The 14,382-nt window shown below is 45.4% G+C and overlaps 1 protein-coding gene across 1 annotated transcript in view; it reads left to right on the forward strand.

The window, feature by feature from the left end:
- DRC7 (dynein regulatory complex subunit 7) overlaps positions 1 to 14,382 on the forward strand; it is a 39,851-nt gene that overhangs the window by 24,661 nt on the left and 808 nt on the right. Inside the window, exons 11-16 of the mRNA XM_087701706.1 lie at positions 1,359 to 1,585; positions 2,372 to 2,587; positions 7,279 to 7,389; positions 10,223 to 10,333; positions 12,141 to 12,335; positions 13,684 to 13,823. Coding sequence (XP_087557832.1) covers positions 1,359 to 1,585; positions 2,372 to 2,587; positions 7,279 to 7,389; positions 10,223 to 10,333; positions 12,141 to 12,335; positions 13,684 to 13,823 — 1,000 coding nt within the window. The remainder of the gene's footprint in view (positions 1 to 1,358; positions 1,586 to 2,371; positions 2,588 to 7,278; positions 7,390 to 10,222; positions 10,334 to 12,140; positions 12,336 to 13,683; positions 13,824 to 14,382) is intronic.

Here is a 14,382-nt window from a genome sequence, read left to right on the forward strand (position 1 = left end):
AAGAAAAATGGTATAGTTGTATACCTAAGAAAAGATATGAAAGCTGAATTAATTGAAGCAGATCCCGATGGAAGATATATCGCGTTAGATCTAATCCTAAAAAGTCAGGTTAAAAACAAAGTGCAGAGGTAGTCCCTGGTTTGCAACTGTTCCCAATAATGGAGAATATTTGTAGCTCAGGGTTGGCATGAGCGGTCCTTGGTGCTCTCTGAGCTTGCTGGTTTCCTGCAGATGTTTCATTACCCTAACTAGGTAACTATGAGCACTGATAATGTTACCGAGTTGGGTAATGAAACGTCTGCCAGAAATCAAGCAAGCTCAGAGAGCACCAAGGACCCCTTACAGTTTTTTTTGACCAGTGTTCAAAGTTACAATGGCTCCCAAAACCTACGACCATTTTCCACACTTACAACCGTTGCAGCATTCCCATGATCACGTGATCAAAATTCAGACACTTTTAACTGACTCATACCTTTGACAGTTGCCGTGTCCTGGGGTCACAAAAGGTCCCCTTTTGTGATCTTCTGACCAGCAAAGTCAATGGAGAAGCCAGATTCACTTACCAACTGTGTTACTAACTTAACAACTGCAAGAGTTCACTTAGCCACTATGGCAAGAAAGGTGGTAAAATGGGGCAAAACTCCCTTAACAACTGTCTTGCTTAGCAACATAAATATTGGGCTCAATTGTGGACGTAAGTTGAGGACTACCTGTAGTTCTCCAAACAGTAAAGTGTGAAATGTGTACACATTATGTACAATGTGCCAGTCTGTAAGGATTGCCAATCCTAGCTTAAGAAAGTGAAGATGCTTGAAATGGAGTATTTCAAAAGGAAGCTTTTATTAAGTAGAAGGGAAAACCATTAAGTTCAAAGCAATGTCTGAATCTCCTTAGGCAATGCAAGTAGAATTAAAGTGGTAGAGACCCCTCCCATTAATCAGAGTGCAGATTTTAGCCAATACACGTATGAAAATGTTTCCTTTACCAGCTGCCCAGAGAGCTGTACATTCCCATGGCTATCTTCAGTTAGACATTAAAGTGAACTGTCCCACATGGCCATCATAAACATTCCCCCAAAAGGTGAGGGGATCTCAAGGTGCTTCGGCACAAGGAAACCAGTTGTAAAATATCAGTTGTCACAGACACTGCATCTTGGCATGAACCATTCTCTGTCTAGGTTTAGGTTTATTGGATTTATATGCTGCCCTTCTCCCAAGGACTAGAAGTTCTATGGTATTATTTGGGCATTGCTAGTTTAGAGCAGAAGAAGGCAGGAAAAAGGATGGAGATCCATCTCATCAGCTCTTCTGCACGCTCTCTAACTGGAGATTCCATCAAATTTCTCTTTGCTTCCCCAGCTCATATGTACAAGACCATGGAACCCGAGACTGAGCGCACGATGGAGTTCTACAACGAGACACGCGTGGACGGCCTTCAGAAACGTACGGAGACTTCCCAAGAGATGGCAGAATATTTTGTAGGCCGCTTAGATTTCCTCAGCTACCGTCACACTGAGTTTGGCAAAAGAATCAAGAAACCAACCAAGAAGATGGCTATCACGGAAAGCAATGCCCGGCCAGTTTTGGTAAGAACAGCTCGTTGGTGGTATTCAGTCGATGTCCCATAGTCCTTCAGAGACAAGGCTTAGAAGATAGGAAGCACCCAGTAGGAAAAATGTGAGAAGAGGGTCTTTTGAGGAGGGGTATGGTTGTCATAGGTTTAGCAGAGTGGTGTGCTGGCCGAGAGGTGGCGCTCTCGCCTCACCATCAGGAGGTTGTGACTTTGATCCTAGGGGAAACTTTTTGCACTGAGTGCCAAAAAGGTTGTGTGGAAATGGCACAAGTGTGTGTTCTGAACTTCTGAATTCGAGCCCTTATGCGCGTCTGATGATCAACTGGCTGGCACGCATGCACAGGATGGTTTTCGGCACTGCCTCGTGCGCAAAGGGATCATTGTCAAGCTTCCGGGTTCTGCGCAATCGTCAATCAGCTGGCCAGCACTCATGTACACCCCATTTTTCGGCATTGCTGTGCACATGAAGGGCAGTTGATTATCACGCCCGCGTGCATGCCGGGAACCTGGAAGACAAACAGGCAAGGCCGCGCGTGCTGGGCAACATGGCTCAACATGCCACTTTGGGCACAGGTGCCATAGACTCGCCATAAAAGCGCTGTGAAGCAGTATATAAGTCTAAGTGCTATTGCTATCTCCTATTTTCAGGAAGACTCATATACTGACCATAAAGTTGAATTATTGATGTGCCCAAATACCAGCATAGTGATCTAACTCTCTACAAACCATCCCAACCAACTCATTGTAATTATTGGTGGCTTAATACTACCTTATTCTCTTACATTTGCCTACTTTCTAGAAAATCACCGAGAGGTTCCACAGGAACCCAAGCAAACCAGCTGACGAAGATGTGGCCGAACGCATTTTTTTGATCTCGGAGGATAAGATCCTGCTGACCTACCATTGCAAGGAGAATTATATCACCCCTTCCAAGAGGGAGTTCAATAAGCATATCGATGTGGACAGCAAGGGAAACAAGATTATCATGAGCCGGGATATGTGCATCAGTTATCAGGTGAACAGCGCATATGGTAGGCCCAGGTCATGCTGGATCCAAGCTGGCATCATGGGTGGGATTCAAAGGAATGGTTGCAAGACATAAATACACATAGTCCTCGATTTACGACCATGATTGAGATCAAAATTTATGTTGTTGAGCGAGACATTTGCTAAATGGGTTTTGCCCCATTATACAACTTTTCTTGCTACCATTGTTAAGTGAATCCCTGTAGCTATAACTGTCCGGCCTGCAGCGGCTCCTTTAAGAATCTTTGGCCTGCCACACTCTCTCTGTCTAGCTCAGTGTTTCTCAACCTTGGCAACTTGAAGATGTCCGGACTTCAACTCCCAGAATTCCCCAGCCAGCATTCGCTGGCTGGGGAATTCTGAGAGTTGAAGTCCGGACATCTTCAAGTTGCCAAGGTTGAGAAACACTGGTCTAGCTTCATCTTTAGTATGCCTTTTCATTAAGGGTGGGGGGAATAGCAAGGGGTGGAATGTGTTGTTTTCAGAACAAAAAAATCCTTTCTGGAAGGTCAAAATTGTTCTTTGTCTTTGTACCTCTGCACCTGACCGGAACCAGCCGGGTAGAGATGCCAGCGTGGAAGAAGAAGATTGGACCGTGGGATGGATTTGTGGGTATGGGGACAAGATTATGAACTTTCAACTGGGTGGGAATCCTAGGTAACTTCCAGAATTGGGATTCCCACAGATGTGCCAACATGTCTGTCTTATTAAATTGGAACTTTAGAGATAGCTCTGGCGTGGACTCTGATCTTATTCTGCATGATATTTGGAAAGCTGATATTTACATTAATAGCACGGTTATTAAGTGAATCTGGCTTCCCTGTCGACTTTGCTTGTCAGAAAGTCACAAAAGGGGGGAATCATATGACTCCGTCATAAATGTGAGTCAGTTGCCAAGTGTCTGAATTTCAATCCCATGACCGTGGGCAATGCTGCAATGGTCATAAGTGTGGAAAATGGTGACAAGTCCCTTTTTTCAGTGATGTTGTAACTTGGAACAGTCACTAAATGAACTGTTGTAAGTTGAGGACTATCTCTAGAAGTTCTGGTTGAATATCTGAAGGGAGCTGAATTTTCTTTAGGAAATAATACGGGTTGGTGGGATTCTTGTTGGCTTAGTTAAGAGCTCCCTCACTCCACTGTTGGAGACTCAAACTACAAGTCGTCCCTGACTTACAACAGTTTGTTTAGTGACCGTTCAAAGTTACAGCATCACTGAAAAAGTGACCACTATCGCACACTTAGGATCATTATAGTATCAATACGGACACTGAAAATTCGGATGCTTGGCAACTGTCCCATATTTATGACAGTTGCAGTGTCTCAGGGTCATCCCCTTTTGTGACCTTCTGACCAGCCAAGTCCATGGGGAAGGCAGATTCATTTAACAACCATGTTTCTAACTTAACAACTGCAGTGATTCACTTAACAACCATGACAAGAAAATTCATAAAATGGGGCAAAATTCAGTGAACCAATGTCTCAGTTAGCAACAGAAATTTGGGGCTCAATTGTGGTCCTAAGTTGAGGACTACCTGTGTACAAGCAATCCTCAACTTACAACCGTTTGTTTAGCAACCATCCGAAGTTACAATGGCATTGAAAAAATGACTTATAACCATGGCAGCACCCTTACCAATTTAGGTGCTTAGCAATTGGCATATGTTTATAATTGTTGCAGCATTCCAGGCTCATGAGGTCCCCATTCATGACCTCCCTGGATGGGAAAGCAAAGTCAATGGGGAAAGCCAGACTTGCATAAGAACCACATGATTCGCTTAATGGAGTGATTCGCTCAACAACCTTAGCAAAAAAGGTTGCAATAATGAGCATAACCCACTTAACTTCATCCAGGACGGGTCGTGGTTGTCCCAAAGGTGCTTTTTTAAGATGCAACTGGATTTTCTTTTTTGTTATTGTTCCTTGTTGAAGGCGTTTCACTTCTCATCCAAGAAGTTTCTTCAGCTCTGACTGGATGGTGGGGAAGGGAAGGATTTATACTCCTGGCAGACAGCTGGTCATTTTCATCCTTTTAGAAAGTTGTTGAGGCAACTTGGAGGTTTTTCTGTGTCCTCAGGGTCACCTCAGTGATGCAAATGGATGTGGACCTTCTTTGGAACTGTTGAAAGGACTCAATTCTAGATGCAGTCTTCTATTCTCCACCATCCAGTCAGAACTGAAGAAGCTTCTTGGATGCGAAGCAAAACGTCTTCAAAGAATAACCAGAAAGTCCAGTTGCCTCTTGAAAAAAGCACCTTTGGAATTGCCTTCTGCCCTGGGAATTGTAAAACAATGGCATGAATCCATAAAATAGTAAAACAATGAATTCAAATCAGTGGACAGAATTTTATCAGTTACTTGCTTTGAGGTTCTGGAACAGATAAGTATAGATAAACCACAATTTACAAGTCATAAAACATTTCTTCCCTTCAATACCACCAAGCTAGATGTTTCCTGTTTCAAGAAACAGAGTAAAGCAGATGTTGGCCTTTGTGTATCTAGTGGTTAACTACTCCGTTTTGTCATGGCTGAGCAAGTATAGAAAGGACAAGCAAAATCTGGGTTTTCCCCTGTACAGTGTGGTACCTTGTACTTGGGGTAGACCTCGGCTTACAACACTTTACTTACTGACCATTCAAAGTTACAACAGCCCTGAACAAAGTGACTTATGACTGTTCTTCACACTTACGACCGTTACAGAATCTCCATGGTGAAGAATGGTTGCAGGAACTGGGCACATGGCTAGTCTAGTGTAGAGAAGGACCAGAGGAGACATGATAGCAGTCTTCCAATATTTGAGGGGCTCCACAGAGAGGAGAGGGTCAAGCTATTTTCCAAAGCACCTGAAGGCCAGACAAGGAATAATGGATGGAAACTGAACAAGGAGAGAATCAACTTAGAAATAAGGAGGAATTTTCTGACAGTGAGAACCATCAACCCATGGAACAGAAGTTGCCTTCAGAAGTTGTGGAAGCTTCATCACTGGAGGCTTTCAAGAAGAGACTGGACTGCCCTCTGTCAGAAATGGTATAGGGTCTCCTGCTTGGGCAGGGGGTTGGGATAGATGACCTACAAGGTCCCTTCCAACTTTGGTATTCTGTTATAGTCACATGATCAAAATCCATTTGGTAACTGACCATTCTTCCCCACATGAAGCCTTATATAAATGCTATTGCCATTGTCCTTCCTTCCTTCTTTCCTTCCTTCCTTCCTTTCTTCCTTTCTTTCTTCCTTCCTTCCTTCCTTCCTTCCTTCCTGTGCAGTGGTTAGAATGCAGTATTGCAGGCTAACACTGCTGACTGCCAACAGTTCAATCTTGACTGGCTCGGGTTGACTCAGCCTTCCATCCTTCCGAGGTGGGTAAAATGAGGATCCAGATTATTGGGGACAAGAGGCTGATTCTGTAAACCGCTTAGAGAGGGCTGTAAAAGCCCTGTGAAGTAGTATATGTCTAAGTGCCATTGCCCTTCCTTCCTTCCTTCCTTCCTTCCTTCCTTCCTTCCTTCCTTCCTTCCTTCCTTCCTTCCTTCCTTCCATTCATCCATCCATCCATCCATCCATCCATCCATCCATCCATCCATGACGTGCAGTGGTTAGAATGTAGCATTCTGTCCACTGCCAGTAGTTCGATCCTGACCAGCTCAAGGTTGACTCAGCCTTCCATCCTTCTGAGGTGGGTAAAATGAGGACCCAGATTGTTGGGGGCAAGAGGCTGACTCTGTAAACCGCTTAGAGAGGGCTGTAAAAGCACTGTGATGCAATATACTGTATGTCTAAGTGCTATTCCTTCCTTCCTTCCTTCCTTCCTTCCTTCCTTCCTTCCTTCCTTCCTTCCTTCCTTCCTTCCTTGTGGTTAGAGTGCACAACTCTACACACTGCCAATAGTTTGAATCTCACAAGGCTCAAAGTTGAAGGTTGAGCCATCCTTCCATCCTTCCAAGGTGGGTGAAATGAGGACCCAGACTGTTGTGGGCAAGAGGCTGATTCTGTAAACCACTTAGAGAGGACTGTAAAAGCACTATGAAGCAGTATGTAAATCTAAGCGCTATTGCTATGTTCCTTCCTTCCTTCCTTCCTTCCTTCCTTCCTTCCTTCCTTCCTTCCTTCCTTCCTTCCTTCCTTCCTTCCTTCCTTCCTATTAGAATGCAGTATTGCAGGCTAACTCTGACCACTGCCAGGAATTCAAGTCTCACTGGCTCAAGGTTGCCTCAGCCTTCCATCCTTCCGAGGTGGGTAAAATGAGGACCCAGATTGTTGGGGGCAAATAGGCTGACTCTGTAAACCACTTAGAGAGGGCTGTAAAGCACTGTGAAGCAATATATAAGTGCTATTGCTATTCTTTCCCACATGAAGCAGTATATAAGTCTAAGGGTTATTGCTATACAAGGGTCACTTTGGTGTAATCTTAAGGCATCAAGCTAAAATCCTGCAGACTGTGAATTTTAGACCTAATTGAATTGGCAGGAAAAAATGTAGAAGATACATTTTATGAGCAAATGGAATATAAATGTGGGGATCATTTCTGGAAAGGAGAAAACAGTCCAGCAATCCCAGGAGTACTGAGTAGGTTGTTCTCCCCGTCAGCAAATGGCTAACCTGCTTCTGAAGCTGCTTTGAATCTACTTTGCTCAATCTACTTTAAGGTTCCTAAATCTACTTTCGGGTCTGTTTTGTTCTCAGGCGGGGCCTGTGGAGAAAGAAAAGAAATTGTTCCATCTCTATGAAATGCTGATGCAGCTAATGGAAGATGAGAAACGCTCCCGGCATCTAGTGTGGGAATCTGAGATAGAGGTACCAGTGGGGGAGAATATTTTATTATTGCTGGTGGGTGGTGTACAGAGTCCTGCCTTCTGGTAAGCCTCTCCGGTTGAATGCAGCTGCCTCACCCACTTTCCCTGGCTACCCTATGTTTGCACGCATAAATAGAGAAGTAGTTGCGTCTTGCTTCATGCTCCTTAATTACATCAAGGGCTCCTTAATTACCCCTTGATGTTAGTTCCTGGTTTCTGAAGGAAGAATCTGCAATCCTAAACTTCTTCCGATCATGTTCTGATCGAGGCTTCACCAAATCCCGAAGCAGACTCCTTGTCCCGACAAAACCCCTTTTTATGAAGCTCATGTAAATTCCTCTCATTCACATCCAGCTAATAGTCTTTCAAGGGTGAATTTTACAACCACAGACCTTATCAGGCTTGGAGAGCTACCAGGCCGTATCTTCCATACCCAAGGCTGTACAAGAAAATACTTGGCAAGGAGTCTCTGAGAGTCACAAACAAATCTTCACAGTAATTAAATGAACATATTGTCTCCTGCAAACTCCACTCCCCTTTCACTCCTCTTTATTCCCTATGGCAGTGGTTCCCAAACTTGGCAACTTTAAGACTTGTGGACTTCAACTCCCAGAATTCTCCAGCTAGCTCTTCTGGCTGGAGAACTCTGGGAGTTGAAGTCCACAAGTCTTAAAGTTGCCAAGTTTGGGAACCACTGCCCTATGGGAAGGGCCATTCACTGTCCAGCTGTGCCTTTACTCCCAAGTCGGCCCTTGTTCCTTAGCCGTTCCCTTCTCTTGGCAGCTCTGCACATGTGCACATCGGGAACAGGCTCCAGCTGTTCTTCTGCCCCACTGATGTGTGACTTGAAAGGCAGCTGATAACTGTCACCCCTCTGCCTCCAATGGAGAGCCCTCATCAGAGCCCTTCCCCATCCTACAGGATTGGCCCATGTTCCTCCCCAACCTCCTCGCTGTTTGAGTCTGCCACCAGCTCTACTGGCAGGCCACAACAGATCATTCCTTCTTTCCAATCATATGCCTTCCCCATCCCACTCCCATTTAACTTCTAATCCCAAGTGTCAATGGAGATTCTCAGTCCTCCAGGTCATGGTTGTCCCTAAGGTGTTTTTTTCAAGAGGCAACTGGACTTCCTTGTTTTTTCTTTGAAGACGTTTCACTTCTTATTCAAGAAGCTTCTTCAGCTCTGACAGGATGGTGGGGAATGGAAGGATTTATATTCCTTGCAGACAGCTGGTCATTTGCGTCCTTTTAATGAGTCATTTAGGCCAACTGGAGATTTATCTGTGTCCTCAGGATGAGTAGTGCAAATGGCTGCGGAGCCTCTAATGTGTAATATTTTAGCACAGAGGTCTATAAATTTGGCAATTTTATGTCCACAAGTCTTAAGCATCTATGCTGGCTGGAAAGCTCTGGGAATTGCCAATTTTGGAAAGCCCTGTTTAGCGTAATACACTTGTGCAGTTCCAAATTCCTTTCTCTGAAAGGGTGACATAGAAGAGAATATCTGTAGCTCAGAGTTGAACTGTGGGATTCTTGATGCTCTCTGAGCTTGGTGGTTTTCTTTCAAATGTTTCATTAACAAAATAGGTGGCATCATCAATGCTTTGTAATGAAACATCTGCAAGAAAACCACCAAGCTCAGAGAGCACCAAGTTCCCCAGGTGTACATAAAACAAGAAAAGACGATTAAACTTTCCTGACCATTTGCATTCCATATATGTAAATGTTGGGAGTTATTCTCAGCCATCGTAATGGAGGGTTTTTATTCCAATGTGGGTGGAAGCTAAAAAAATGAGCTGTTAAAGATTGCAAATGGACATCTAGTTTCACAGGGTATAATGCTTTCAAAATATGGCCCTAAGGTATATGAAGGCAAATATAGGTGTCTCAGGATAATGTTGCAGGATCCAATCTGGATCGGTCATCAGGACCAGAGGTTTTGCCTTCCAAGCTTCAGAGTTTATGAGTTTTTGGACTTGTGCTGGAGCCCATACTCAGGAAACTTCTCTCTAGCACAATGTTTCTCAACCTTGGCCACTTGAAGATGTTTGGACTTCAACTCCCAGAATTCCCCAGCCAGCGAATGCTGGCTGGGGAATTCTGGGAGTTGAAGTCCAGACATCTTCAAGTGGCCAAGGTTGAGAAACATTGCTCTAACAGAATGTGTGCATTCTAACATTCTCTGCTAGAGAGAAGTTCCCTGAGAATGAGCTCAGCACTTGTCCGAAAGCTCAGAAGACTAAACCTCTCATTCCGGGGACCGGCCCAGATTGGATCCTGCATTATGTCTTTGTTGATTGCAAAGAGATAGTATGGGCTCTAGTATAGTCTAATTTATCAAAATCTCAAGATGCATGGGAGGAGCGTTTTACAGAGTTTTTCTTTACGAACTGAGTGGGATGGATGACGATGGGGAAGCAAAGGAGGGAATGACAGGGAGACAGGAATCAGAGGTGTCAAACCATAACAAAACAGCTGACTATGGGCGAGCTGTGAGAAAGGAATACTAAAAGGAGCCAAACCTTTGAGCCATTCTCAGAACACCAGAAAGGAACCGGATTGCACATTAATAGACTGTTCAGAGAGAGAAAGCTGAGGAAGAAGGGAAAACTATAGGCTTTGTGTGGGAACATTCAGATCCGGCTTTGCTTCTGCTTTAGCCACTTAAACTTTCACTTCAATCATGGAGTCAAGAGTCTCTCTTTCTTAAGTCCCTAGCCGGGCCAGCTTGACAAACTGGTTTTCCTACACCTGCAGAAGTGGAATGAGATGGTCTTTGGGGTGCTTTCCATGGTCAACCATCTATCTCTGATATCTCCATCCCACCCAAAGGTCCTGGAACTTCTGAGGATTCGAGGAGAGGAAGAAACTGCTAGCAAACTGAGTGTCTCCATTTATGACACAGAAAGGAACGAGAAGAGTAAAGAACATCGTGAAACCATAGTAAGCTGGAGGTTCTTTGGGATTGAATCTACACAGTATTTATTATCCTTGGAAATGACCAAAACTATAGAGGGAATTAGGGGTTGAAATATAGGAATTCTTGGCATCTCAATTGCCATCCTGAGGTTCTTGAGAAGGTCAGTAGAACCATGTCATAAGGACAGGCAACATTTGTGTGTCCAAGAACAATAAATACATCCCCAAGTTCTGGATGTAGCACAAAGTCGTAATGATATTGCAGGAGGAATCGGAGTGAAAAACCTGAATTCCCCAATTTTTCTGGTGGTTTTTAAGAGGAAAATGGGAAGGAGAATTCTTTGGAAGGCAAACCACCTTTCCTCATTAACCCATTAGAATTAATTTTTACACCTAGCCCCAGGGGTGCTATCTTACCACAAATATCAGGGTGCTTTCCAGTTTTGAACATTGAATATTTCAGGAATATTCTCTTTCCCAAGAGCCTTAAATGTACAACATTTTCTATGCCCTGCACAGCCTCAACTCCTGAACAGTTTTGTGCATCTGGGATGGCTCAGGAATTCTGGGTGTTGAAATCCACAAGTCATAAAGTTTCCATTGTTCCACGCATCTGCTGTAGAGAGTAGGGAAAATGATCTTGAGGGAGATACATAGCACTTGCTACTTGGGCAAAAGGAACTGAAGCCTTTTTTTAAAAAGTCTAAACAACAACAACAAGAAGGGGCCAAGACAAAGACTTCTCTAAAATACTGTACCATTTTGTCCAAAATGGTATAAAGCAGGGGTGTCAAACTCAATTTCATTAAGGGCTGCATCAGAGCTGTGGTTGACCTCAAGGGGCTGGGTGGGCATGGCCGACTGGGTGGGTATCAGAGGTGGTATTCAGCACATTCTGACCGGTTCTGGAGAACTGGTAGCGGAAATTTTGAGTAGTTTGCAGAATCAGTAAATCCACCTGTGGCTGGCCACGCCCCCATCTATTCTCTGCCTCTCGAGTCCCAGCTGATCGCGAGGAAATGGGGATTTTGCAGTATCCTTCCCCTGCCACGCCCACCAAGCCATGCCACGCCCACCAAGCCATGCCAACAGGACCAGTAGTAAAAACTTTTGAATCCCACCACTGATGGGTGTGGCCAACTGGGTGGGCATGGCTAGCTTAACAGCACTCCCCAAACTGCTGGCATGTTTCCTCTTTGCACTGGTTTGACTAGGTCAAAGCAACGTGGGTAAACCAGGCCGAAGCAATGTGGGTTGGCCCTTTATACTTTCCAGGATGGCCCCACAGGCTGGATCCAACAACATTGCAGGCCAGATCTGACCACATTGTAGGACTGGTCCAACCACATTGCGGGATGGATCCGGCTCGCGGGCCTTGTGTTTGACACCCCTGGAATAAAGTCTCTTGCCTTGGACTAGAACAGTGGTTCTCAACCTTTTCGTTGCCATGGAGCTCCTTTGAACACCTTTTGTGGCCACCAACCATGGTCACAGACCCTCATGATTTAAATCATGACATTTCTTCAAACCTTTGTGGACCCTCTGTGATGACATCGTGGTCCCCCAGGGGTCTGTGGACCAAAGGTTGAAAACCACTGGACTAGAAGTCCTCCAAGGTTCCTTCTAGCTGGAGGATTCTATGATCGATGATTCTATAAGAAGGAAGAGAAGGTGTACCCTAATCAGCCTTGCAAGATTCTGTTATTTATAGCCAGTCTCAATAAAATAAGTTTTTGCCTTTCTCTGGAATTGATTTCACGATCTAGTCTACCCAGTGGGGCTGCCATAAAGCTCCCCATCAAGCATATTGGTCTGTCCCCTTTCTCTCCAGGAGCGCCTGCAGCAAGAGGAGCGCCAGCGCCAAGTGGAACAGGAGCTGGACTACCTGGCACCTTTCCTGATTCAGGTGGGAGGCGTTGAGAAGATGACCAAGTGGCTCGCTTTGCGCCTGAAAGAAGACTGCCTGAACGATTTCAAGCATCGTCTCGTTGACAAGGCCAACCTCATCCAAGCACGATTTGAGAAGGTACCTAGGCAGTCATTGGACCGCTGGCTCTCCGTAGCCCAATCCAAGAGTTGGCTTGCCCTGGATAGGCCTTTCTATGGACCCAACTGATCTCCAGGGGTTCTTGATGTTGTCTCTGTAAAACATCCTTGGCCCACTGGAACCATTAAGACCAAAGTTGGCAGTCTTCACTAGCTATTCTCGGTGGAAGGAGAAGGCTGGGCTATGGACGTATGGCAACAACAAGGGGGTTCCCCACAGCTTCATGCTGCTGCTCAGGTTCCATCCGTCTGATTCCATTTCTTTGTCTTCTCAAATGATGGCACACAGGTTCTAAACAGGGATGTCTGCAGGAGATGGTCAAAAAAGTCAAAATGGTGGCGTGTCATTGAGATGAAAGCTCTGTCTTTTATTTTAAGTTGGAACTTGAATTGCATTTCTACTTTTCTTTTTTTTCTTTTTGCCAAACTCTGCATATATTTTGATTCGAGTCCATCAGTGTTATCTAGAGAGCTGACGGTGGAGATCGTGATTCTTTGGGACACCATTAAACTTTCTTCTTAGATTGAATCCTTGTTACCGACATGAGTTAAGCCAAAGCCAATACATCTATTTCAGTGATAGGTTTTGGTCGGTACGGCCTGGTACGGCTGTGTTGGTAGTAGTCGGGAGGTGCAACCAGTGGTGAGTTCTGGATCCCGCTGCAACTGGCACGGTGCAACGGGGCTGGCCATCTACCACATGCACGCATGCAGCATGCACGCAGCACACGCCTGCATACCTATCGCCCGTGACGCTCCAGCTGCTTGGCAGAGCGTCATGCAGACGCTGTAAAATCCGTGCGTGGAAGCCCTGATTGGCTCAAATACAGGTAAGGAGGGTGGGCGGGTGGGTGGGCCCCCCAGAGCACCGTACTGGAACGGTACCTGGTGCTCCCAACAGGCAGCGGTACGCCCATACCTGGGCATACCGGTCATATTCCACCACTGTTACGGTGGCTCGTTTGGCCCACTCATCCATCCGCATTCCTTACCTGTTTTTAAGGTAACCAGGCCAATTGCACATGCATGCACAGTGTGTGGCGCCTGCACAACCTCCAACGCCTCCGACAATCAGCTAGGCATCGCAGGGGTGGTGGAGTACACAGGCGTGCACCGTGCATGTCAGGTGCATGCACAGCGCACATCCAGCGCATGCATGAATGGATCCCGAGCATCGTACTGGTAGCAAAGGTAGGAGCAACCCACCACTGATCTATTTCCTCCTTCTTGATGGCTACTGGATTACATGCTCACAACCATTGTCTTTTGTTCATGGAGTAGATTTACCTGTAGTGTGAACCCAGCCATTTTTTTCTCTCTTTGCATAGGAAACTCAAGAACTGCAGAAGAAGCAGCAGTGGTACCAGCAGAACCAACTCAACATGACCTTGGAGGATGAAGACGCCTACCTGAACTACTGCTCAGAGGCCATGTTTCGCATCCGCATTTTGGAGCTCCGTCTCAGCAGGTATTGTGGGAATGGGACTTAAGCCCAGGCAATGTAGGGATAAAAGTAAAATTCTGGGTCATTGAAACAAATCTCACCAGGCTCAAGATCGACTCCGCCTTCCATCCTACTGAGGTGGGTAAAATGAGGACCCAGATTGTTGGGAGCAATAGGCTGATTCTGTAAACCACTTAGAGAGGGCTTTAAAAACACTGTGAAACGGTATATAAGTCTAAGTGGTATTGCTACCTTCCTTCTTTCCCTCCCTCCCTCGTAGTTAGAATGCAGTGTTGCAGGCTAACCCTGCCCAATGCCGGCAGTTCGATCCTGACTGACTGGCTCAAGAATGACTCAGCCTTCCATCCTTCCGAGGTTGGGAAAATGAGGATCCAGATTGTTGGGGGAAATAGGGCTGACTCTGTAAATCACTTAGAGAGGGCTGGAAAGTGGTATATAAGTCTAAGTGCTATTGCTATTTTCCTTCCTTCTTTCCTTCCTTCCCTTCCCTTCCCTTCCTTTCCTCTGCACAATGATTAGAACGCAGTGTTGCAGGCTAACTCTACCCACTGCCAATAGTTCG

The sequence above is a fragment of the Thamnophis sirtalis genome, unplaced genomic scaffold, assembly GCF_051295495.1.
Source record: "Thamnophis sirtalis isolate CommonGarterSnake01/CBP01778 unplaced genomic scaffold, rThaSir2_p1.2 scaffold_14, whole genome shotgun sequence".
NCBI lineage: Eukaryota > Metazoa > Chordata > Lepidosauria > Squamata > Natricidae > Thamnophis > Thamnophis sirtalis.